Here is a 24,384-nt window from a genome sequence, read left to right as displayed (position 1 = left end):
CGTTTATTCGTGACAAATGACCTTGTACTTATGTAAATACAAATGAAGATTAAAAAAAATGCACAGTTTTTATATTGCAATCTGTTCGTTGGCTTTCGGTTGTTTCGTCTTCTCTTTGGCCACCTCTTGACCTTCCTCCAACGAGCTGGGGACATTTGGCATTATCCGATCTGTTGGTGCATCAGGTAATTCAACATTAGCCGCCTTCTCCTTGATAGGATGTATCTCTCTATCCAACTTGGCAAACTCTTGCTCAATCGCATCTTCATCAACACGAGTCAACCCTGATCCCAATCCTAAAGTTTGACTAATTTCCTCCTCCTTCAACTTCTCCTCTTCCAAATCATCCATAATTTTGTCTATTTTCTCCACATTCATTTCATTATTCAACTGCTTCAATACTTGATTTCCTTGTTGTAGTCCATACATTACATCCTTCTCAATTAATTTATATTCTATAGTACCAATTAACTTCTCTAAATTGTCCAACTGTTCAAATGTCTTATTAATTGTAGATTCTTGATTTCTTTTGCATCGTAGGTAGAATTTGGCTCGTTGTGGCTGGTTGTTGGATATGGCTTTTTTAGCCAATTGAGTTTGCTTGTTGCAAATGAGTGTTAGTTTCCGTTGATGCTGTTTTATTTTGTCACGCTGTTGTTTGAGCTGAAATATAGCCCTATCTTGATCAGTTATCTTAGGCGTACTTGGCTGGTTACCCATGTTGATACTGTGTGGCTCTTATAGATCAATGTGAAAAGAGGAAATTTTTTTTTGATGTTTTGCTCGCAATGCGGATTTTGGTGCTTATCAATTATCGTGTGTGATACCGAACTCGTCTTTTGTTACAGATTATAAATATAATTACTATCAATTACTATAAAAAAAACTAGTCTCTCTTGGTCTCATCATCCTTAACGCGTTTTCCTTTACCCAACTTATCATAAACAATAGATTGTCCCAACAAGATCGAGTTCATAATTAAAGAGGTGGTATATCCAGCAACCAAAATCTTTTCATCAACAGTGTTTTTACCTCTCTTTGCCTTGGTTGAATAGTCAGTGAATGAGGTGTACACTCTAATAATTGAACCAAGAACGTTAGCTCTCAAAACAACATCACTCAAGTGACTAACAGTTTGTAATCTGTAATTGGTTTTAATTTGTGGGATCTTGGAAATAATTGAAATTGGAATGTTTAAAATTTGCAAAGTTGAAATAAGACTAGATGGAGCAATCTTGGTGAAAAAAATTATTGAACCAGCCATAATCAAAATAGGTTGAGCTAAACCATCAGCCAATTCCTTAATAGCGTCAGAGAATGACAATTTGCATACATTGTCAATCTCATTGTTACCTCTCAATCTGTAGTACTTGGTCAATAAGATGATAATGGCATTTTGTATACCCAAAAGCAAACTCTCACCATAATTGATAAATGGTATATTGTTATGAGAATTAAAAGACACATGAACCAAACTGTTTAATGTATCAATTGTCAAGCTTTGTAATGACAACCCATTGGCAACACCAACACGATCAGCTTCAGTCTTGATCAACAATTTACGAATTTGGGGAATTCTAATAAATGATGAAACACCAACTGTTAATGCACTCAATAATGCAGCCAAGACCTTTCCAATACCAATGGCCTTGACTTGTGACCAAGCCATTTGTAAGACAATTTTGTTGGATGTGTCTGGATCTTTCAAAAGATCAAGGAGTAAGAAAAGTGGACTTCCCATGATTGAAGGATTGAGATAGTGTAGCTTGATTAGTATTGATACAAGATAATAATTTGGATATTCAGGTGTGGCTGATTGAAATTACTGCTCAGTATAGCGTTTTTGTGGGGATTCTTTGGGCGGTTAATTGCGTTCTTCGGTGAGTCTCGGGTGGTTGCACTTTGTAAAGTACAGAATAGTGTTAAAGCTAAGGTATTTATGTATCTTCGATACTGGACTTGTATCTTCTTTCCTTTGTTTTAGTTGTTCAAGGAAAAGAAATCAGATGGTTTATATTTTTAAAATTATCACAGACTAAAAAAAAAAAAACAATTTGAAAAGTGAGAATTGGTGGAGAACTCAAAAGTTACACAAACGTGTGAGTATTTTTGTTGTTTGTTCACCATTTCGAGTAATACATGTCAATATGAAAGGACCTGACGTAGTGAAGCTCTAGCTGCCTAACATGCTGACAATTGAGCTGCATTATCACATGAAATGTGGTCGCTGTTCAAAAAGCCGCGGTACCCCTCGGCGATAGCTTCAAAACTTCGATTGTGCCAAATTAAATATAGTTTTGCTACCCCACCTTTCAAACACAGTTGCAAAAATTTTAACACCTTCCGCGGTATCAACATATTTTTTCACATGCAGGAACCAATGTATATTTCAAGGGGCTACTACTCTCGATTTTGGACTACTGAGAGCTCATTCTGTTATCACACTGGTCTCGCTGATTGTGGCCTGCAAAAATCCTAGGGATGAGAGAGCTAGAGATTTAAAACTCGCAAATCATAAAACTATACTATTCAAATAACTCACACATTTAAAGAAACACTATCTATTTCAAGTCGACTTTGAAAGCTTCTTTTTCAACACTGTTTCAGCACTCTCGATAAACTTTAAATTCTCCAAATGAAGATTCAACAACTGGATAATTTCCTCTATAGCATTATCTTGGTTATCAATAATCTTCTCTTGATCCTTCTTATCACCAGCTTTACTTTCCCCTTCCTTGTTACTAGCAGATGGACTAACAAGATTCTTGGCTAAACTCTTGTTGAAAATATTGCTAATGGAATTGACTTCAGCAATCAATGTATTCAAGTTCTCACCTAATGTGTCCAACCTCTCATCCAAGAGCTCTGCATTGTAGTAAGCCTTCTCACGTAACTTGTCAGTCAAGCTAACACTTGTTGGCACAAGCGCTTGCTGCAGTTGTTGTTGTTGGTGGAGGTGCTGTGTATCATCGCGTGTAGTCAAAGCAGAGCTCGATGCACTTGCACTTGCACTTGCACCTGCACCTGCAGTTGTTGTGCTTGTATTGGCGCCTCCTCCTGTGATTGCAGGAACACTGGCACTTGTAGTAACACCTGAATTATTGTTCAGCTCAATATTATTCAACAAAATGTCCGTTTGCAGTTCATAATTGTCCAACACTTTTTCTAATTCATCTTGTTGGTTTTCAACAAATTGCAACTGTTGATCAATCTTAGACTCTAAAGCTTGTACTTCGAGTGATTCTTGGTGCAATTTCGTAATTGCATCCCCACTTTCTACCAATTTTAAATCCCATGATTTAACCCTATCAGTGTAAGCATTGAACAATTTTGCAGTTGAGCTCAATTGCTTAGACCATTTCAAAATTAAATCGTCCAAATTCTTATTGTCTATGGATACCGGAATTGGCTGGATTTTGGTGGGTTTCAAATTCGGTTGAGATGGATCAGTAGTGGATGCGGTTGTTGAAGAAGAAGGTTGACAAACATTGGCAGTTGCAACCTCTTTCTTGGCTTCGCCTTCTTCTTTTTTAGCACCAAATGAAAATCCTCCTGCTGGCTTATCTTTATCCTCATCCTTTTTAGCACCAAATGAAAACCCACTGGATGGTTTATTTGCAGAGTCGTCAGCTTTTGCTCCAAATAAAGACCCAGAGGTAGACGATGTTTCATCTTTCTTGGGGCCAAAGGAGAAAGCCGAACCTTCCTTCTTGTCAGATTCCTCAGGCTTCTTTGCACCAAAGGAGAACGGAGAGCCTTCCTTCTTGTCAGATTCCTCAGGCTTCTTTGCACCAAAAGAAAACCCACCAGCTGTAGAGTTGGAGCTTTGACCACCCGCGCCAAATAATGATCCAGATGCTAGCTTGTCCTTCTCGTCGTCCTTTTTTCCAAACAGAAAACCAGCACCACCTGCAGGCTTGTCAGATGATTCATCCTTTTTACCTCCTAATGAAAATGGTGAACTTGTAGGCTTTGGTGCAGCAGTTTCAGCTCCTGAGAATGGAGATTGCGACTTTGCTTCGGTTCCTGCATTTCCAAATGGAAGGCTGGGTTTAGGCTGTTGCAGATTTGACAATTGAAAGCTGCTGCTTCCTGAATTGCCGGCAGCAGAAGAGTCATCTTTCTTTGCTCCAAAAAGTGAAGTCGAACCAGTTTGACTAGATCCAAAAGCATTCAGACCGGTACTTGATGCACCAAAACCAAAAGCTGATTTCTTTTCCTGACTATCATCTTTCTTTTGACCAAACGTGCTTCCAAATGCGCCGGAAGATCCTGTCAGAGCGGGAGCGCCAAAACCTCCAAGCTTTGGTGCGGTGTTTTGAGGCGTAGTTGATTGATCGGGTTTGCTTGCACCGAAAAGTCCTCCAGCATTGGTTGCACTACTTGCTCCACCTAAAGGTGCAGCTGCAGGCGATTCATCTTTTTTACCAAAACTGAATCCACCAGGATTATTGGTATTTGAGCCAAGCTGTCCAAAACCTGAAGATTGAGTTGATGTTGTTTGATTCTTGTTTGCATCAGTGTTGGCCCCAAATGAGAATCCAGATCCAGTAGCTTTAGCTGCCCCAAATGGTGATGCAGACGATTGTGCTTGTTGATTGTTGGAACCAGCTCCAAAGGAGAATCCACCAGCAGGCTTAGCATTCAGCCCAAATGCGTTTGTATTGGCATTTGCATTTGTATTGCTTGATCCGAAACCAAATGCACCGCTTTGCGATGGGTTGTTGTTGCTGTTATTATTGGCGCTACCGCCAAAAGCACTACCCAGATTATTGGATGAGTTATTGCTTCCAAACATTGTATAATCCTATGGTTATCCCAGTGGCAATTGATGAATGAAAGTGGGGATTTATTGTTGAACAATTGTCTATAATTTAAAGTTGCATATATTATAAGAGCAGCTCACTTTTTTTTTATTTTTATTTTTTTCCCGAAACTACGAAACTTTAACTGAAAACGTGCTATAACTATTACCCTTGTCTCTATACACGGCTACTTAATTACTTCTTAGTACCTTGAGCAGCAACGGCAGCAGCTCCAGCGGCAGCAGCTTCTGGGTCCAAATAGTAAGCTGGCTTAGTAGGTTTCAAAGTTTCATCCAATTCGTAAACCAATGGAATACCAGTTGGAATGTTCAATCCAGCAATTTCTTCGTCAGAAATTTTGTCCAAGTGCTTAACCAAGGCTCTCAATGAGTTACCGTGGGCAGCAACAATAACAACTTTTCCTTCCAACAAATCAGCAGCAATTGAATCTTGCCAGTATGGAATCAATCTGTCAATGACCAACTTCAATGATTCAGTGTGTGGAACAATTGTTTGGTCAAGATCAGCATATCTTCTTTCACCAACTTGTGAAAACTTGTTATCTGGTGAAATTGGTGGTGGTGGAACATCAAATGATCTTCTCCAAGTTTGGAATTTTTCTTTACCATATTGTTCCAAGGTTTCAGCCTTGTCTTTACCTTGTAAGTCACCGTAGTGTCTTTCATTCAATCTCCATGATCTCTTGACTGGAAGCCACAATTGATCAGCTTCTTCCAAAGCAATGTCAGCAGTTTGGATAGCTCTTGATAAGAGAGAAGTGTGTAAAACATCACCTTTAATTCCAGCTTCTCTGATCAACTCACCTGCTCTCTTGGCTTCCTTTCTACCAGTTTCTGACAATTTAACATCAACCCAACCAGTAAACAAGTTCTTTTCATTCCAATCGGATTGACCGTGTCTAATTAAAACTAACTTTGGCATTTTGAATTTGAATTGAATGTTTGTTTATTCACAGAAGTAAATGTGTTTGAGGAAAAAGAATGAAAAAGAAAAAGTGTGGAAAGTGTGTATAATTTATATATAAAATTGAGAGTGCCCCGGATAAAATTGGAAACAGAAAAAAGAAAAAAAGGATTGGTCCCGACCGAGGGTTTTCCATTTTGACAAGTAGGAATACACACCAAAACAACTTAATCTACTTAGCCTACATACAAAATACACTCTACTTCAACCCTCTAGCTTCCGAATTGAATGTTATTTTGATAATCTGCAGCAGTCAAATTTTTGTGATCCGCAGGGTTGGCAGCCAGCTCATAAATTGTAATTACTGGATCTTTATTCAATTCGGTAAACTCTCCTCTCAATTCAATTGAATGTATACGACACTGGTCCTCACTTTCATCATATATATCAGAGATAAAAATCGTCAATTGCTGAACTCCAGTAAACTTGTGCCTTTGAAGAAAATGTTCCACAAAATCGTTGTCAGATTCGACAATGTCCTCTGATTCCTCAACGTCATCGGCGACACCAATTTGGGGATGGGTTAGTGTTTGCACTGGTTTCTTCAGCTCTATGTTATCAAAATCAATCATTTTATCGTTTTTGAATAGCTTGATGGTTTTGGGGCAGTAAGAATTCCCATTTGTGCGAAGTATCAATGAGTATAACTTGACACTTCCATTTAGGAATGGGATGTTTATGATAAGTTGCTCATCACAGTCTGATTTAATTGTAGGATTGATCTCATACTTTTTTGCTGGCAGTTTGAACACTTTTGCAAGATCATCAGACGTATTTGCCATGTTTAATGCTGACACTTTGAACGTGTCGATTTTTGAATTAAGTGATTGGGATGCTGATGTAGGGATAGGTGCCACATGGCTGTGGTCATGGTCGTGATTATGGTTACCGTGGCCACCGTGGCCATGGTGATGTTCATCTTCGCAAGACATTTCTAATTAGTGATTATGATAGCACAGGAGTGATCAATTTTACTTTTCGAAGATCACAAAAAAACAGTAAAGTTTACAAAGGATTTACCTGTAAAACAATCTATAAATTCAACTGTTCTCTAGTAGTTATTCTATAAAACTCTTACAATGTCAAGCTACTGTATAAGCAAATGATCATCACAAGCACTCCCCAAATGGTCAAACCAAGGGACAAGGTCTTGAATATTTTTTCAAGAGTGCTTGGATCATCCAGTTCTGATCCAATGAGCTTGTATCCAAACAACCCAGGTAAAATGAAAGAAATAGAAGTAGATCCAGTAGCACCAACTATGGCCAACACGAATGCAAATGACTTTAATGAAATGGCAAGTGCATATGCTGTGAGTAAAAGAACAATGGTGAGAACAACAAAAGTTTGATGTGGGAATGGAACAACATGCAAATTGGTTTGCCCTTCTGGGTCTGTGTCAGTGTCACCTTGAAGCAACAGTGTAGACTCATTTACCTCTTCCGGCTTCTCTTCCAACAGTTTCCTAGCTGAATAATAGATGTTATTGAATGAAATTCTTGCTGGGTAAAACATCAATGGGAAAGAGAATAGAACCATGAAAACGATACTAAATCTTCCTAACCATGTTGATGCTCCGTTGGGGTATGATAAAATGACATTTCCGTTGACACTAGATCCGAAAGTCAAGTATCCAGTGAGTCCAACACCAATGAACAAGACACTGGAAAGAATAATGGCAAAATTAATCAAACGAGTCAAGTTGGTCAAAGATTTGTCCTTTGCTTCATTGATGATTGAAAACATATTTTGTTGACCACTGAATGCAAACACAATAATAGAAAACGTACTAAATACACCCGTCACACTCGATGGGAAGTACTCAATAATACCAGAACGAGGAATATCCTTGATAAAAAAATGGGCAACCACAAGCAAAGATATGTACAAGATTGCAATCAATGCCAAAATTGAAGTGTATCTCAACGCATCAAGCTTTTTTGCAAATGACAATGGCACAGTAAAGAGCGCTGAAACCAACAACCAAAACGGTCTATAATGTTTCTCTTCAACATAAGGTACGTTGGTTATAATAGTTGGCATTAAATCACCAATAAGAACCAAATATGAAATGGCACATCCAAAGCATTGGATAGCAATAGCAACGTCAAACATTACTGACAATTGTGGATACGTGATTGAACAAAGACCAAAGAAATTTGCATGTCCAGTAGCAATATATCTTGATACATAGGCCTGTATGAATAAACCAAAGCCAGAAGTCAAAGCGGCAACGATAATAATGATTGTTCCAAATATAGTTCCATCTGTGGCGTATGCTAATGGCATAGACAACAATCCAGCACCAATAATTGTTTTTGCCAAGTTGATAGCAGATGAGATGTTGGACGCACCGTTGCTTGCATTGTCTATAGCTGGCATGATTGTAGTTAGTTTGGGGGGAAATGAAGTGGGAAATGAAAGTTTGAGGTTAGTTAGAAGCAATGTTCCGTCTAAATTTCAAATCACACCAAAAAGCGGAAATACACACACAAAAAAAAAAAACAAAAGATCAAAAGAAATTTACAAACGGCGCGAATTCCGAAAATAGGAAACTAGCTTTGGCGGATAATAACAGCACGTCATTATTTGGACACTTTGAATACTTTAACTAGACAAGTAGGTCTGTTAGAGCCTAGAGAGAAAGATTCTGTACCCTTCGATCAATGTCGTGATGTTTCTGGATTCTTAATAATGAAAAATTTTGAAGTATGATATATGTATTATAAAATCCTTTGAGTGTTTGAAAGGTATTACGGTCCTTCCACCATATATTCATTGACTCTGTATTCTCGAATGAAGTATTACCTTGACTTTGATTACAATTATTCTCTAGTTCTATTTTTTGTCCGAAATTTGTTGCAAATTCCTGTAAAAAAAATGAAAGTTCCAACTTTAGCTTTCCCGTGAAGAAATCTGGAAGGGCCGTGTATAGGCAGCAAGACAGACAGCTGTTGTACGCTGTCCTCAGTGGTCAATTTCACTTGTCGTGCCATTCTTACAGTGATGCAACCAAATACCTCTTCCATAGCAACCTTACCATGACACAAAAACGTGCATAACGGTTTACTTTAAGAGTCCATAATGTAGTAGAGAGATACATTTCGCCTCCCCAAAAAATGGCTTAAAAGGCTACAATATCAGAAGGGCCGACCACTTGATTGAACAGAACCAAGTGAAAGATGCCAACCCGCACGAGTGTTCACAGTAGAGTCTGTTGGAAGTAAATTTTGGAATGGGCAATTGGAAGAGAAAAAAAATAAAATTTTTTTTTTTTTTTTATGTAAATATAATCTTTCGAAGACAAAAGAGAGACAGAAAAAGAAAGACACTCTTGCTTAATCAAAGCTTCTTTCTTTAGAGAAAAGTACACACATTCTACAACTACTCAAGTAGATTCCATCGTTACAGTCTAAAGCACAACTGTTCAATCTGTTACCAACGACATCACCGAATTTTTTTGTATTTGATTCACACACTTTTTTTTTTTGCTCACCTTGAGTTGCCACTTACAACAATAGATTATTACTTGTAATGTCGTCGGATGGAGAATTCACGAGGACTCAAATATTTGGTACCGTATTTGAGATTACTAATAGGTACACCGACTTGAACCCTGTTGGTATGGGTGCTTTTGGTTTGGTTTGTTCTGCCGTTGATAAATTGACAGGCCAAAACGTTGCTGTCAAAAAAATCATGAAGCCGTTTTCAACTTCAGTCTTGGCTAAAAGAACCTACAGAGAGTTGAAATTGTTGAAACATTTGAGACATGAGAATTTGATTACTTTAGATGATATTTTCATCTCACCATTGGAAGATATTTACTTTGTCAATGAATTGCAAGGTACTGATTTGCACCGATTATTAACATCAAGACCTTTGGAGAAACAATTTATACAATACTTCACATACCAGATATTAAGAGGTATGAAGTATATACATTCAGCTGGAGTCATCCATCGTGATTTGAAGCCATCAAATATTTTAATCAATGAAAATTGTGATTTGAAGATTTGCGATTTCGGATTGGCTAGAATTCAAGACCCACAAATGACCGGTTATGTTTCTACAAGGTACTATCGTGCACCAGAAATTATGTTGACTTGGCAAAAATATGACACCGAGGTTGATATCTGGTCAGTTGGATGTATCTTATCCGAGATGATTGAAGGAAAACCTTTGTTCCCTGGTAAAGACCACGTACATCAATTTTCCATCATAACTGAATTATTGGGAAGTCCACCAGCAGATGTCATTGATACAATCTGTTCTGAGAATACATTGAGATTTGTGCAATCATTACCACATAGAGATCCAATTCCCTTTAGCGAAAGATTCGCTTCCTGCACACATGTTGAGCCTGAAGCAATAGACTTGTTGTCAAAAATGTTAGTTTTTGACCCTAAAAAGAGAATCAGTGCTGCCGAAGCCTTGACGCATCCATACATGGAACCTTACCATGACCCAACTGATGAACCAGTTTGTGAGACCAAATTCGATTGGAGTTTCAATGACGCCGACTTGCCTGTTGACAACTGGAGAGTGATGATGTATAGAGAAATTTTGGATTTCCATCAAAGTATTGGAGTCGGTGGTAGTGGACTCGATTATCAACAACAACAAGTTGCTGACGCCCATGGAAACACCGAAAAATTGGAGGAGTTGAATCGACAACAACAACTGCAGCTGCAGCAACAGCAACAGCAACAACCTCAGCAATTTGTTCAAGAACAACAAACCTAGACTAAATAGAGGTAGTTTTTGTTTTGATGTTTACAGAAAGGATAGATATTAAAGTGTAGTTAAAACGTAGTCATGCTACTATGACGTGATATTTTGTGTAAAACTGGAAAATTTATAAACCGCGAGAACTTTCTTTTGTTGACATATAAGGGCTCCTCCCAATTATCTTACAAAAGAATGCAACTTCAAGCGCGGAGCAGTACCAGCTCTGGTAGGGTTTTCAAAAAACAATTGCATGATAGTTTGGAAGTTTCATTGAACTATTTGGAAGTGGAGAGCGATGGAAGTCAAATTTGCGAGTTGACATTACAAAACACATCAAAGAAGAATCTCACTGTCAATCCAAAAGAGTTGTCAAAGTCCAATGTGGAGGAGGAATCTAGCTGGATACCGAGTTTTTTCAAATCTGGATCAAGTACAGAAGAACTGGCCAAATTAACATCGCTGACGGAGGACGAACTGATTACGTTGTTTTTCGGCCATGTTCAATTGTTTGGGTATATCGTTTTGAACTACAAGTTTCCAATAGACACGAGTTCACTAGATATGAACCGCCACCCGCAATGGTGGAACAATGTCGAATATTTAAACCAATATTGGCATATCGACGCAGATGACGAAGGAGAAGGGAAAGATCCACACGTAGTTGTTGAAAACACCCCATTCATTGCCGAACAATTAAAGACGAAATTGACAGTTGGTGGTTATTTAGGTGGTGTTAAAGATTTGATAGTGAGTGGGAATGACTCCAAGCCGATTGAAGTGAATCCTACATTGCTTCATGATTTAATCAATGTATTTGATTCTTACCCCAAAAGCGACTCAAACCTCCCATTAAATCACTTGACAGACTCGATTTTGCCTATATATACAACACCACAATCACTTTTGTTTTCTGACTTGAGTATTCCAAGGAATACGACAAAGTCTTTTAAGTTTAAAGTGCCTGTGAATGACAAGTTGCCACCTAGTTACAACACCAGACTGACGGGTCCAGCATGTGATCAAGGATGGGTCAGCATAAGGTACAGTCTTGCAATTAGTGTGCAGGAGAATAGTATCATTGACCCGCCAAAGACGATATATTTCCCCATCAACATTTTCCCCCATAAATACGTCTCCAATAAGGTAGTGCAGAGACTTTACTTTGAAGAACCATTAGGATTGGACAAAACATGGTCGATAGGGAATTTGGACAATGCCGCAGAAACTTCTCCCATAGTAAATGGTTCCTCAGCAAAAACAGATTTCTTGAAAGATCTTTCAGATTTGATTAGCTCAGATGTATACAATATGCCCAAGGTCTCAACAACAGAGCGAAGGAAAAGCAGTATCAGGACCTTGCAAGCAGAAATTTCCGATGAGAATTTGTACACAGCACAACTTCCAACAAATTTAAAGACGCTGTATCAATTGAAAGTCAATGACGATGAGGTATGCAAGATTTCAGTATCCAAACCTTACTACCACGTTGGTGAAGATATCCATTTCAAAATTGAGATCAGTTCTAGAGAAAATGAGCCGCAGATCATTGGGCTAATTGCGTACTTAGAAGCGTATGAAACCTATCACTTGAAAGAAGGGGAAGGACATGTTGTCAATAAGTACGAAGTTTCAGGAAATATTAAAGTCAACACTTTGGCATCCAGTTTAACCAACCTGAATAGTTCTAAAAACACAGTAGCCGAATTTATCAACATACCCAAGTACTTGACACCTCAATTCCAGAGCAGGTCATTCATGGATTTGACTTACTGGTTGAATTTTCAATTCAATTTTGCTACACTTGGTCAAGAAGATGCTGGAGCTACAGATCTCATTTTTACATCCAACACATTTTTACGATCAGATGGTGTTGGAAATACTCGACATTTCAAAGTGCCCATTCATGTAATAAGTTCTGCTGCTGAATGAGGGCGGCGCTGTTGCTGATCTTGTACACGATGACGCAAATCTACTGAGGATTACGATGCACGCCACGCGTGTCATCTACAACGTGTAGATTCTTAGAAATGCTTTAATTCCGTAGTGACCACGAGCTGTGAGCTTTTCTTGTCTTTTGTCTTAGATTCATCAAAAAGGTCTAGATCTTTGAAACTCTAATTTTAAGAAACTGTGTATCACAAATCCCTATTTGCCTATTTTGTAAATCTTTTCGACTCTTTCGGGTTTCTACTTTTTGACACATTTTAGCAAACTTACCGGAGATAAAGCGAAAATGACACAGACCGTCGCTGTTGTGTTGGGTGAGAGTCATGGACAGGAGAAAGTGTGTTATTGTTGCGAACGCGGATTTAATGTCTAGTTTACGGAGAATGTGATTGTTGAGTTACAATGCTGCCTCAAGTCCCTTGTGGTTTTATGGTATACGAACATTTCCTAATTAGGAAATGAAGTTTAATACAGTTGAACAACAAAAAAAAAAAATTATAAAAATTGGTTTTGTGTACATATTGCCCAAACCTTTTTGTTTTGGATATTTTGTATGTATCTTTACTTAATCACTTCTTTTCTCAACTGGGAAATAAATTTGCATCCATTATGAGAGTACACAGAATGGGAATTCTTACCACCTTGAGTAATGACTACGATTTACATTGTTTAAGCCACATCTACTACTGAAATTAGTTTGCGAATGAATTGTGCTTGGTTTCATATAAATACCTTTCAGGCGCCCCAGGTGACAAATTTGACTACTCATAACCAAAACTTACTTCGTCAATTCACACTCGTTATCAAGCAGGGAACCAAAATAAGATGAAGTTTTCCACTTTCTTGGCATCGACATTGTCGCTTGCGTCTGTTGTCAAATCTCAATATATCGCACCAGTTTCAGAGAAATTGGTCGTTAAACTTGAAACAAGAGAGATGGGAGATAGCCTCATCCAAGCTTACCAAATCGAACAAAGAGACCTTTCTGATATTGTTAGTGATCTTTTCTCAAACATCAACTTGACTGCTATTTATGATGATATCGATTTTGATGGAATTGCTGAATGGGTTAACAAATTATTGACAGAGAATAACAACATTCAATACTTGGAAGATATCTTGAACTTCCTTGGTCGTACAAACTTGGTCCCTATTCTTATTGGTTTTGTTGCATCAAATAATTACACCAGAACAATCGCTTACGATGCTATTGTTAGTGTGGTTAATAGTGGTATTGACCCAGAACCGTTATTTGTTGCCTTGAAAGATTCCGGTTTGTTATATACAGTCATTGCTGACTTGATTGAAAATGAAAACACCTTGCCCCTTGTTTTCAGAGTCATTACTGAGACTCTTAGCGGAATCAATTTTGGTGATCTCATTAGTCAATTCTTAGAAGGTGGTAGTGCAACAGTCACTTTGCAAACCAACTCAAACGGAGGTAGCAACACTGGTGGACAAGCTGTACCAACATTGGTCTTGTCCAATCCTGTTGGAGGAAGTAGTGGCTCAGGTGGTGCTTCAGCAGGAAACACTCAAGGTTCTAGCTACCAATCTGTTGATGTTAACTCCATTAACCAATTGATTTCTCAAGCTGCTGGTCAAAACTCAAACGGTGACGGTCAAGTTACCAACACTGCCACTTCTGTTACTAGATCCACCACCCAAGGTCAAAACCAAAACCAAGGACAAGGACAAGCCACCTCTTACAATTTCGCTACCATAACTGGTCCAGCATTCCAATCCGTTCCAACCTCACAAATTGGACAAGGTCAGACATCTGTCAACTATGCTTCACTTACTGCTGTTGCCTCTGCTCTTGCTGGTGGTTCTGCCAAAAAGAGAGATGCTGTTGACGAAGTTTTGCACCTTGCCGCTCAAAAGAGATCAGAATCTGATGAAGCTTTATTGGATAGTGAATTGGCAAAGAGAAACGGTGTTGAGGACTTATTAACCACAATTTTCACTGCAATTGCTGACTCCAACTTGATCAATGAAACTATCAACTACTTGCTTACTGACAGTCAATTCGAAGGATCGGTTGTTTTGATCATCAGAGACGTCTTGGCCAGTCTTACTCCAGCTACTTTCAGCAGTTTTGACACCCTGAACCCATTGATCACTGCCATTCAAAACTCTGGTTTAATCCCAGACCTTATCCAAAGAGCACTCAATGACGACGATTTGAAAGCCGCTCTTCTCAGAGATGTGAAACAAGTTGTCAGTCAACTTGCTTCGTACTTGGGTATTACAAAGAGAGAAGTCGTTGACAAACTTCATGCTAGAGACGAACAAGTAACTTCAACATTTAGCAGTATTGTTATCCAATCTGCAATCAATTCAAATGCATCAACAGTTGCTACTGTCGATGCTGCTAATGGTGGTTCTCCTGCATCAATGAATTTGGTCAGTGTTGCTCTTGCTGCAATTGGTTTGTCAGCGTTCGTTTTGTAAATGAGCATTCGACCTGCAGGAGAAAATAAAGCTGTCCCTGAGCTTTTACGTTGATTTTTCGTTTCTTTCATTTCGTTTAAGATATATACCACGTTGATACATAATAAAGTATAGTTTTTTTGTTAATTTATTTTAGAAGTTCTATTCCACTCGTAGTAAACGAGATAGAGATCTATTTGGTCCTCTTGGTTTAAATCTTGCAGCAACTAAAAACAAAAAATCAATTTTCCATTTTTAGGTCCAAAGTAGTCCGATTCAAATAAATTGAACATAATTCAAAATGGGCACGCAATCTAACTTATCCCAGCAGATGAAGGACCTCCTGTGTAGTTCCCTTCCCGAAGAACCAGTCGATGACTACCCACACGAGTATGATGGAGATAGTGACGATGAAGATATATCTCAATCCATTAAATCTGCTCACTATTCCTCATCACAAGATAAGTTCATGAAAGACCATGATTTGAAGGTTAAAACATTTGAAGCATTGCATGGTAATCATGGCTCAAAACCATCGTCTCCAGGTGGAGGCAATCTTAGAAGAAGATCATCTGTTATTGATATGCCTCACAATTTACATCCACCTCCATCACAAGCGCCTCATGTTGCGTCAAATAATGAATTTGTTTTCGGAACTAATGCATTACCCGAAGAAGTGCCTTCTGACGAGCTTATCCAGTTTTATCTGGATGTAAAGGAGTGCTTGGACTTGCGTCACAAATACTTGAAACTTTCATTGCAAGCACCGGAACTGGTGAATCCCAAAAATCAACCAGATTGGAAAATCTATCCTGCACCTCCAAAGCCAACTTACAAATCAAAGAATAAATTTAACCAAGTCAAGACAACGCCAGAAAAGGATGAGGAATTTGATTTCAGCAAATGCGAGATACCAGACTTGAGCGGGAATGACTTGTACTTTGTGTTGAGCGAAGAAGGAGTATATGAAGCGTATGATGATACTATCAATGAGAAGCTTGTCCAGGTACCAAGCTTGCATGAATACTACAATGATTTAGCTTTTATTGGTAATATCTCCTCTGACGGTCCAACGAAATCGTTTTCGTTCAAGAGGTTGCAATATCTTGAAGCTAAATGGAACATGTACTACTTGTTAAATGAGTTTGAAGAAACAAAGCAATCAAAAGCGAACCCACATCGTGATTTTTATAACGTGAGAAAGGTGGATACACACATTCATCATTCAGCATGTATGAATCAAAAACACTTGCTTCGTTTCATCAAGTATAAATTAAAGACCGAACCAGATGAGCCAGTCATATTCCGTGATGGCAAGATTTTAACTTTGGCAGAAGTATTCCAATCTTTGAAATTGTCGGGATACGACTTGTCGATTGACACGTTGGATATGCATGCACACACAGACACTTTCCACAGATTTGACAAGTTCAACTTGAAGTATAATCCAATCGGTGAGTCAAGGTTGAGAGAGATATTTTTGAAAACGGACAACTTTATCGATGGAAGGTATTTGGCAGAGCTTACCAAGCAGGTCATGGAGGATTTGGAGAACTCGAAATACCAAATGAATGAACTAAGGATTTCAATATATGGTAGATCAATCCATGAATGGGACAAAGTTGCTTCGTGGGTGATTGACAACAAATTGTTTAGTCACAATGTAAGATGGCTCATTCAAGTTCCAAGGTTGTACGACATTTACAAAAAAAATGGAAACATCCGTTCCTTCTTGGACATTGTCAAGAACTTATTTGAACCATTGTTTGAAGTTTCGAAAAACCCTAAATCTCATCCTAAATTACATGTGTTTTTACAGAGAGTCGTTGGATTTGATAGTGTTGATGATGAGTCAAAAGCTGACAAGCCTTTACCACCTCACAAATATCCTTCTGCTTTGGAGTGGAACTTGACTTCCAACCCTCCATACTCTTACTACATCTACTACTTGTATGCAAATATTGCCAACTTGAACCAGTTGAGGATGAAGAATAATTTCAACACATTTGTTTTGAGACCTCATTGTGGTGAAGCCGGTGACCCTCATCATTTGATAAGTGCATTCTTAACATCATATGGAATATCGCATGGTATCTTGTTGAGAAAACTCCCTTTTATCCAGTACTTGTACTACCTTGATCAAGTTGGACTAGCCATGTCACCATTATCCAACAATGCGTTATTCCTCACCTATGACAAAAATCCCTTTTACAATTTTTTCCAAAAAGGTATAAATGTTTCTTTATCGACGGATGATCCATTGCAGTTCTCATATACCAAGGAGCCATTGATTGAAGAGTATTCCGTTGCAGCTCAAATTTACAAATTGTCTGGGGTTGATATGTGTGAATTGGCAAAAAACTCGTGTTTGCAAAGTGGATGGGAAGCAAGTATTAAGAAGCATTGGTTGGGTAAAGATTATATGAAAGGCGGAGTTGAGGGCAACGATATAGAAAAGACAAATGTCCCGGATATTAGAGTTCTTTTCAGGGAAGAAACTTTGAAGAGTGAGAAGCACTTGGTGCAGTATTACAATGACATGAAGGAGAAGCAATCAAACAATGACTAATAGAGGGGAAAGCACGGAAAATGTCTTTTGTCCATTATAGATCATTCTCTAAACTAGATTTAATAAATACAGAGTGAAATTGTTTTTTTTTTTTTGCCAGCAATTTTTGTAATTTTCACTTATGGGACACCTCTTAGGCCATATCGTTGCGCAAAGTTAAAATACTTGACTTTAAGAGGATCTATTGTCATTCCGTCAGCATCCCTTGGAAGTGCCTTGACCTTTTTCAATTGATGCTCAAGTCCGTACCTGGTGCAAAACTCAAATGACGATTGCAAAGCACACACGAGATTGTCATTAGCATGGTGAGTACTTGCCATGACATCATAGTCTAGCACTCCCCAACTTGTTAATTCCTTCAACAACCCTTTGACATTCACTCTGTGTACAGTGTAATCACTTACAGATAGTGTCAAAGTCAAGTAATCATCAAGCACCTCCCCAGTTGTGTCCTTATCGACAATCCACTGAGTAATCCCATTTGGGATTAATACACTAGATCTTAGACACGAGTTTTCTGGATATAACAAGTCCCATCCAGGTACGTACATATTAAATGACAAGGAGGAAGATATATGTGTCACCTTGTAGTGGTTTCTAGAATCTTTTCTTTCCTTGACAACAACAACCAAGTTTGGGCGGTACATCGAGCTGCCACAGCCACAATCATCGATATGGGCCCTCGCAAAGCCTACCCATACTTCTTTGTTATCCTTAATGGTAACCAAATCATTTAAATTAGCCAACTGAGTCCCTCCTCTAAATGGGCCCACTTGATTTTTGGGTGACAACAGAGTGTTGAATCTGTAATCATAACTGCACGCGCCTTGTAAGTCACACTTTAATATATCCAAATTAGCCCACCTAAAGACGAAATAGATGTGCGAGTCGTAACCATCAATTTGACGATCAAGATGGCTCGTAAATGGCGTCCAATTTTTTTGAGTTCTCAATTTATAATTCTCAACTTTTAACTCAACGGTTTTGCTATATTTTCGTTCATCAAACTGCCACGGCCAGCAGACCGACATAGCACGATAGCACCTTTGTTTAGTAACCAACTTTTCATCCTCGTCGTCATCAAAAGTGTCCATCTTACAATTATACGAATTGAATAAAATCATTGGTTCATCATATCCTCCTTCGTTCTTGACCAATATCAAACGAGGGTCTTCAGGTCCGTAATATTGATCCTCATTTATTTCTGGGTCCTGCCAGAAAGGAATAGGAACAATCTGCGGAAAGTTGAGGATATGCTGTTCTCCTCCAAGGCCATTACGTGTCTTGGGAACCAACAATCTTGTACCCACCAACTCATTCCAGTTTTCGTCATATAGTTGTGCATAGGATAATGAAAGTAAAGGAGAGTTTCTTGTCCCCTTTGGGCTGTACATTATTCTCGACACCATATAATGAACACCATAATCCTTAAGCCAAACAGAACTACCAGCTAAACGAAACCAAAACTTTTCCACCACATCGAGATCCAACTGTAGTTTCAACTCCGGGAGTATGATTGATTTTAAACTTGCCAAATATGGATGTTCGCCCGATTCCAAGTCATTGAGGAGGTTTACAAGCACCTCACGCAAGGGCGTCTTCATAGTCACAGCCTTGCTAATCATCACCAGCGAATTCAATTGTAACCTGTTACATTGCTTTAGGTTTAAATTAATATTTTCTTCCAAGCTAAATGCAGTAAAACCATATTTGTAGTATTTCATTTTACGAACATCTTTTCCAGGGTCGATATCAATAGCTTGGTTGAATTCAGTTGAGCCCAGAAGTTGATATCTTAGGTAATCTTCATTCAGCTTAACAAACCTCGCCAATTCTTTCTCGTTTCCGAACAAGTCCTTGGGGATGATCACCTCGTTTTTGGCAATTTGTTTTGGACCGCTACTTTTGAAAAGTACGAATACTTGAAATATCAGTAGTGCAATCAAAGCTGCAGTTAGCAAGAAGAGTGATTGTTGTCGAAGCATCCTTTTGTATATCATTGTGAAAAAGCCGGTGCCTCACTAGATTAGGATATCAAGCATTGAGTTGTAGTGCAAGGCTAGAGGAAGGAAAGAAAAAAAAGATGGATAATGACTTTCACTTTATATTTACATTTTGTGGCTGTTGCAGATCTTTTGAGATCGGCGATCTATTTACAAAATCTAAATTTAAATCACCCAAACACACTCATTTGCCATTTCTCTGGTTCTAGAATCTGTCACATACAAACAGTACCAAGTCCATTGAATTTACATTTACACGACTCACAAGAGTCTTTTAGACGATATATCAAAAGTTTCAATTACAGAAGAGATTTGCATATACAATCACAAGACCTCCAATAGTGTACTCGTTGTACACCACCTCGTGACGGGTAATTATCTGTATGAAAGAGGAAAAGTAGAAGTAGAACTGTCTAATATACAAACAAGTATCCTTTTATGACTACGTAAGCAATGAAAGCCTAACATCTATAACACTCTTCCAACTGTAGCACCACTTGATTCTTTAGTCTCAACTTTTCTTAATGATTTCCCTCCCGTAATTTGAGAGAGCAAAGCTCCGACATCAGGTGTAGATGGTGCTCCACCACCAACAGGAGCGATCGGAGGTGGCGGTGGTGGGGAAGCAGCAGCAGGGGCTCCAAAAGAAGGAGCAGGAGGAGCAGCAGCAGGTGGTGGTGGAGGTGGAGGTGGAACAGCAGCTGGAGCTTCAAATGAGGGAACTTCTGGCGCAGGTGGAGCAGGTGGAGCAGGTGGAGCAGGTGGAGCAGGTGGAGCAGATGGTGGAATAGGTGGTGCAAAATCAGTAGGTGGTGGTGGTGGCACATTGGATACGGGCTCTTGTGGTTGCTCCACTTCAAAGGAACCATTTGATTCTACAGGTGGTGCACCCTCAACTGGAGGTGGTGGAGGTGGTGGGATTGTTCCTGACGACGGAAGTGGTGGGATGAATTCGGCTGCATGAACACCTTCTGAGGGCGCCACGTCTGGTGATGATTCTGCAGTATTCCATCCGGGACCGCTTGATCCAGTGGAGGAGTCTTCCAAGGGAGGATTGTCTGAAGTCGGTACAGCAGCTGGTGCTTGTGACTGAGTTTCTGGTTGAACAGTTGATTTCTCTTTACTTTCTTGAGTTGGTGTCAGCAACGATTCCGATGTACCCACAGACAGTGGTGGTGCCATTCCTCCAAACAATGAATTTGCCAACTTGAGAGCATCTGCTCTATATGGCGCATCATCATCAGAGTCTTCCTCCTCAGAGTCACTCCAGCCGCTATCATTCAAGCCTCTTTGAGAGTTTCTTTGCATATTTGCCTTCTCAGTGTTGACCTGTTGGAATTGTTTCTTGAAGAATGGATTATTGTCATGTCTAGGAGGTTTGGGTTGCTCAGCTGGAGTGGTCAGTTCAGCACTACCACCTACCTGGACTTGTTCATTTTCCTTAGGCTTTTCTTCAACGGATGAAGTAGTCTTGTTGATATTCGAATCACCACGAGGCTCAGTAACCGGTTCAGGTACATGCTTGGCTGTTACTGGAGCACCAGCGGAGTGAGCTGCTTGTGAAAGATCGGGAATATCTTTCTTAGGTTCAGCTTCCTCGGTACCATTGATCGACTTAATGAGATCTTGATCGTCAAGAGTTTGAGATGGCTCATCTGTACCGAGTTTGGCGTTGGCTGCATCAACTGAAGCAGGAGCTGATTGAGATTGACTTGTAGGTGGAGTTGGCTGAATTGATTGAACAGGTTGAGGTGGTTGAGTAGATTGAACAGGTTGAGGTGGTTGAGGTGGTTGAGTAGATTGAACAGGTTGAGGTGGTTGAGTGGATTGAACTGGTTGAGATGGCTGAGGAGGGATTTCCCTGGCCTTTTCTGGCGCGTTTTCTGCACGTGATTTGGAGGAGACGTCTTGCTGAGTAGTCGCAGCAACAACGGTCTTTTGTTTACCAAGTGGAGACGCGTGACTTTCCTGAACGCTTTGTGAAGCCGCTTTCTCCAGTTGGCCTGAAGAAGGCGATGGTTTCTCAGTAGACTTCTTCGTGTGATTCTTATGACGACTAATCCCGAGCTTCTCAAGTCTAGCTGCCATCCTCTTTTCTGCCTCTGCTTTGATGTAAGCTGCTCTTTCTTCAGGGGTTGAGTAGGAAGCACTAGGTTCAGCAGAAGGGGTCTTGGATGGTTCCTTGTGGACAGCAGGATTAGTTTTCTCTGGTTGTGATCTTGCTTCATATTTGTTTGATTGTGGTGCGTATTGTGAAGCTGACTTGGCAGTAGCATTATCTTGATATCTCTGTAATTCTCTAACAAAGGAGGCAACGGTTTGACTAATTCCAAAGCCCTTCTCCCATTTCTCATACCCAACTTCCACCCTAGCGGAAGTTTTGAGCTTAGAAGCACATTCATCCTCCATAGTCTTTATACCTGTCTCAATATCCTTAACCATGTCTGATTGTCCTTTCAAATCAGATTTGGATTTTTGAACAGCTTCTTTGAATTTATAGTCGGAACCTCCACTGCCACCTTTACCAGTGAGCAATGCCATCTTTTGTTTCAAATCAAACTTACCTTTATCATTGGCAACAGCATCGAGATCAACATTTTTGTCATCCCATGATGGGTCTTCTTGTTTCAATTTGAGCCTCATCAATTCAATAGTTTTTTCTGAAATTTCTTGATTTACTTGGTTGATATTTGAAATCAATTTTGGAACCTTATCTCTAGTTAAGTGGTTCAATTTTTGAAGCAACAAGTTCTTGTTGTTGTTAGGAGCTTGAGTCGTGATCTTGGTTTGTAAATCAAAAATTTGACTTTTCAACTTATCAATTGCACTGGTGTCGTTACGCAATTTCTCTTCATCCTCAACATCCAAGGCATCCAACAAGATTTTCTTTTCCTTGATAGCCTTCTTTAATTGATCAATGGTAAGATCAGTGTCTTTCTTATTGGAGGTGTTGGATGAACCCTCATCTCTACTCCTGTGACGAGCACGAGAAACATAGCCAAAATTGTCGTCATCATTCTTAAATCTTGCACCATCAACTTTAGTTTGTGGTTTATAGTTTTTAGCAGATTTGATACCTCCATTATTCTTCAACGAGTGTTTTAAACTATCCATGGTGTCTTTCAAAGTTCTATCAGCTGGAGGGATCAATTCCGGTGGTAATCTAAGAGGAATTTCCAACCCATTCAAACGTCTATAAATCAAATGCATTGCTACAGCAAACTGATTCTTGTTTAATTTACCTGCATCATCTGTATCCGCCAAGGTCCAAATAGCTTCTAAATCCAGTCTACTCAAGCCGGACTTTGTGAATACATTTAAAGCCACATTTGAATCCACATAACCCCTTCTGCCAGTATCCCAGGCTTGGAACAAGTTGTCGTAAACCAGTTTCTCCTGTTTCGTAATGGCCCAAGTTACATTACTAGCAGCATTGTTGTTCATGACTTTGTTCAAATCTTGATAGTTTTGAGTAGTGTTTGGTTGAAAAACTTTGTGCATCGTGTTTAAACCAGAGTAACCGCCAGTTGGCATATTGACAAATCCCCATTCACCAGGTCTTCCAGTCGGTTGTGCTTGCAAGAAGCCGGTTGGCTGTTGTTGCAAAAACCCTGTTGGTTGTGGTTGCAATGCTCCAGTTTGTTGCTGTTGCAAAGGACCAGTTGGCTGAGATTGCATTGGAACTGGACCAGTTCTGTTGGGCTGCAAAGGACCAGTTCTTTGAGGTTGCAAACCAACTGTGTTATACCCTCCAGTAGGTTGTTGAAAGCCAGTAGTTTGCTGAACCAATCCACCAGTACGTTGTGGCTGCATTCCTGTCGTTTGAGGAGCGAATCCACCAGTTCGTTGTTGCGAGAGCTGGTTAAACCCTGTTCCCTGCGCTTGGAGTGACCCCGTTTTTTGAATCAAACCAGCAGTCTGCTGTGGCTGCAATGGAACAAAATCTCCAGGAGCACCGACTCCAAAAGTTGTCGACGGTTGCGATTGTTGGTTGTAGCCAGTGAGCTGAGGAGCAATCCAGTTATTTTGAGGTTGTTGATTGAAGGTCGTAGTTTGTGGTTGTTGATTGAACCCAGTAGTTTGTGGAGGAAACGAATTCACAGGTTGACCAAATCCGGTGGCTTGCGGAGCAAATGAAGTTGCCGGTTGACCAAATCCTGTAGCTTGTGTATTCATGGAAGGCTGATTGTACATCCAATCGTCCTTCTTTGCAAACGGTGTGTTGGCAAGAATCTTATTGGGATCATCGGGAATGCTGAAATTGATTGCATCCATAAAACTTTTGACTTCATTAAGCCATCTCTCAGGAAGGATTCCAGGAAGTGGCTCTCCACGCTTAGCCATGTTACATAAATGCAAGCTCAATGCAAATTCTGGAAACAATAAGGACCCTGTTTTTTCAATATCGGATAAGGTCCAGATTTCAGCCAAAGTGACCGGACTCAAACCCGATCTCATCAAAATTGTACTTGCTGAATCGCCACTAATTGTTTGCTCCCCACGAGGAACCGCAGTTCGAAAAAGGTGCTCAAACTTCTTCTGGTCATCCACAGTAATGAATGATAAACGGAAAGGAGGGATTTTTAAATCTTGATTCTCGACAACTGTGGGTGCTCCTTGGAAACCAGTCGGTTGCGTTTGGACATAACCGGTAGGTTGACTCGATGCATACAAATTCGGTTGCGCAAAGCCAGTTGGTTGGGTGTAGAGTGGTTGTTGTTGTTGCTGTTGATTGGGCACACCATAGTTGGGGTTATACCCGGTGCTTTGAAATGAATTGAACATTGTTGGTGCAAATGAATGCTGATGAAACAAATCGGTTGTTCAATTTTTTTGATCTTTTTTTTTTTTTTTTTTTTTTTTTTTTTTTTTTTTTTTTTTTTTCCTTCTGTTGTTTTGCTGTTAACCGATTTCG

General features: G+C 39.5%; 12 protein-coding genes across 12 annotated transcripts; 4 read left to right on the top strand and 8 right to left on the bottom strand. All coding sequences in view use genetic code 12, as the record gives it.

Moving 5' to 3' along the window:
* Window positions 1-69: 69 nt before the first annotated feature.
* VPS20 (ESCRT-III subunit protein) lies at window positions 70-720 on the bottom strand (the record flags this gene model as incomplete). The annotated part of the gene is made up of 1 exon (XM_067693889.1): window positions 70-720. One exon carries the CDS (start codon window positions 718-720, stop codon window positions 70-72), a length of 651 nt encoding a protein of 216 aa, XP_067546265.1.
* A 166-nt stretch (window positions 721-886) lies between these two features.
* Window positions 887-1,741, bottom strand: I9W82_004781 (uncharacterized protein; the record flags this gene model as incomplete). Its single annotated transcript, XM_067693888.1, has 1 exon — window positions 887-1,741. The coding sequence occupies one exon, from the start codon at window positions 1,739-1,741 to the stop codon at window positions 887-889; it is 855 nt and encodes a 284-aa protein (XP_067546264.1).
* Window positions 1,742-2,566: 825 nt separating this feature from the next.
* NSP1 (FG-nucleoporin) lies at window positions 2,567-4,798 on the bottom strand (the record flags this gene model as incomplete). The annotated part of the gene is made up of 1 exon (XM_067693887.1): window positions 2,567-4,798. The coding sequence occupies one exon, from the start codon at window positions 4,796-4,798 to the stop codon at window positions 2,567-2,569; it is 2,232 nt and encodes a 743-aa protein (XP_067546263.1).
* Window positions 4,799-5,000: 202 nt separating this feature from the next.
* On the bottom strand, window positions 5,001-5,747 carry GPM1 (phosphoglycerate mutase; the record flags this gene model as incomplete). The annotated part of the gene is made up of 1 exon (XM_067693885.1): window positions 5,001-5,747. The coding sequence occupies one exon, from the start codon at window positions 5,745-5,747 to the stop codon at window positions 5,001-5,003; it is 747 nt and encodes a 248-aa protein (XP_067546262.1).
* A 254-nt stretch (window positions 5,748-6,001) lies between these two features.
* On the bottom strand, window positions 6,002-6,721 carry I9W82_004778 (uncharacterized protein; the record flags this gene model as incomplete). The annotated part of the gene is made up of 1 exon (XM_067693884.1): window positions 6,002-6,721. The coding sequence occupies one exon, from the start codon at window positions 6,719-6,721 to the stop codon at window positions 6,002-6,004; it is 720 nt and encodes a 239-aa protein (XP_067546261.1).
* Window positions 6,722-6,863: 142 nt separating this feature from the next.
* Window positions 6,864-8,171, bottom strand: AVT7 (Avt7p; the record flags this gene model as incomplete). Its single annotated transcript, XM_067693883.1, has 1 exon — window positions 6,864-8,171. The coding sequence occupies one exon, from the start codon at window positions 8,169-8,171 to the stop codon at window positions 6,864-6,866; it is 1,308 nt and encodes a 435-aa protein (XP_067546260.1).
* Window positions 8,172-9,323: 1,152 nt separating this feature from the next.
* Window positions 9,324-10,532, top strand: HOG1 (mitogen-activated protein kinase; the record flags this gene model as incomplete). Its single annotated transcript, XM_067693882.1, has 1 exon — window positions 9,324-10,532. One exon carries the CDS (start codon window positions 9,324-9,326, stop codon window positions 10,530-10,532), a length of 1,209 nt encoding a protein of 402 aa, XP_067546259.1.
* A 177-nt stretch (window positions 10,533-10,709) lies between these two features.
* I9W82_004775 (uncharacterized protein) lies at window positions 10,710-12,446 on the top strand (the record flags this gene model as incomplete). Its single annotated transcript, XM_067693881.1, has 1 exon — window positions 10,710-12,446. One exon carries the CDS (start codon window positions 10,710-10,712, stop codon window positions 12,444-12,446), a length of 1,737 nt encoding a protein of 578 aa, XP_067546258.1.
* An 843-nt stretch (window positions 12,447-13,289) lies between these two features.
* PGA17 (Pga17p) lies at window positions 13,290-14,918 on the top strand (the record flags this gene model as incomplete). The annotated part of the gene is made up of 1 exon (XM_067693880.1): window positions 13,290-14,918. The coding sequence occupies one exon, from the start codon at window positions 13,290-13,292 to the stop codon at window positions 14,916-14,918; it is 1,629 nt and encodes a 542-aa protein (XP_067546257.1).
* Window positions 14,919-15,228: 310 nt separating this feature from the next.
* On the top strand, window positions 15,229-17,466 carry I9W82_004773 (AMP deaminase; the record flags this gene model as incomplete). The annotated part of the gene is made up of 1 exon (XM_067693879.1): window positions 15,229-17,466. One exon carries the CDS (start codon window positions 15,229-15,231, stop codon window positions 17,464-17,466), a length of 2,238 nt encoding a protein of 745 aa, XP_067546256.1.
* A 119-nt stretch (window positions 17,467-17,585) lies between these two features.
* I9W82_004772 (beta-mannosyltransferase) lies at window positions 17,586-19,451 on the bottom strand (the record flags this gene model as incomplete). Its single annotated transcript, XM_067693878.1, has 1 exon — window positions 17,586-19,451. The coding sequence occupies one exon, from the start codon at window positions 19,449-19,451 to the stop codon at window positions 17,586-17,588; it is 1,866 nt and encodes a 621-aa protein (XP_067546255.1).
* Window positions 19,452-19,937: 486 nt separating this feature from the next.
* PAN1 (Pan1p) lies at window positions 19,938-24,254 on the bottom strand (the record flags this gene model as incomplete). The annotated part of the gene is made up of 1 exon (XM_067693877.1): window positions 19,938-24,254. The coding sequence occupies one exon, from the start codon at window positions 24,252-24,254 to the stop codon at window positions 19,938-19,940; it is 4,317 nt and encodes a 1,438-aa protein (XP_067546254.1).
* Window positions 24,255-24,384: the final 130 nt, after the last annotated feature.

Source organism: Candida metapsilosis (assembly GCF_017655625.1).
Source record: "Candida metapsilosis strain BP57 chromosome Unknown scaffold7, whole genome shotgun sequence".
NCBI lineage: Eukaryota > Fungi > Ascomycota > Pichiomycetes > Serinales > Debaryomycetaceae > Lodderomyces > Lodderomyces metapsilosis.
Note: the sequence above shows the minus strand (reverse complement) of the source record. Positions and strands in the feature narration are given on the sequence as shown.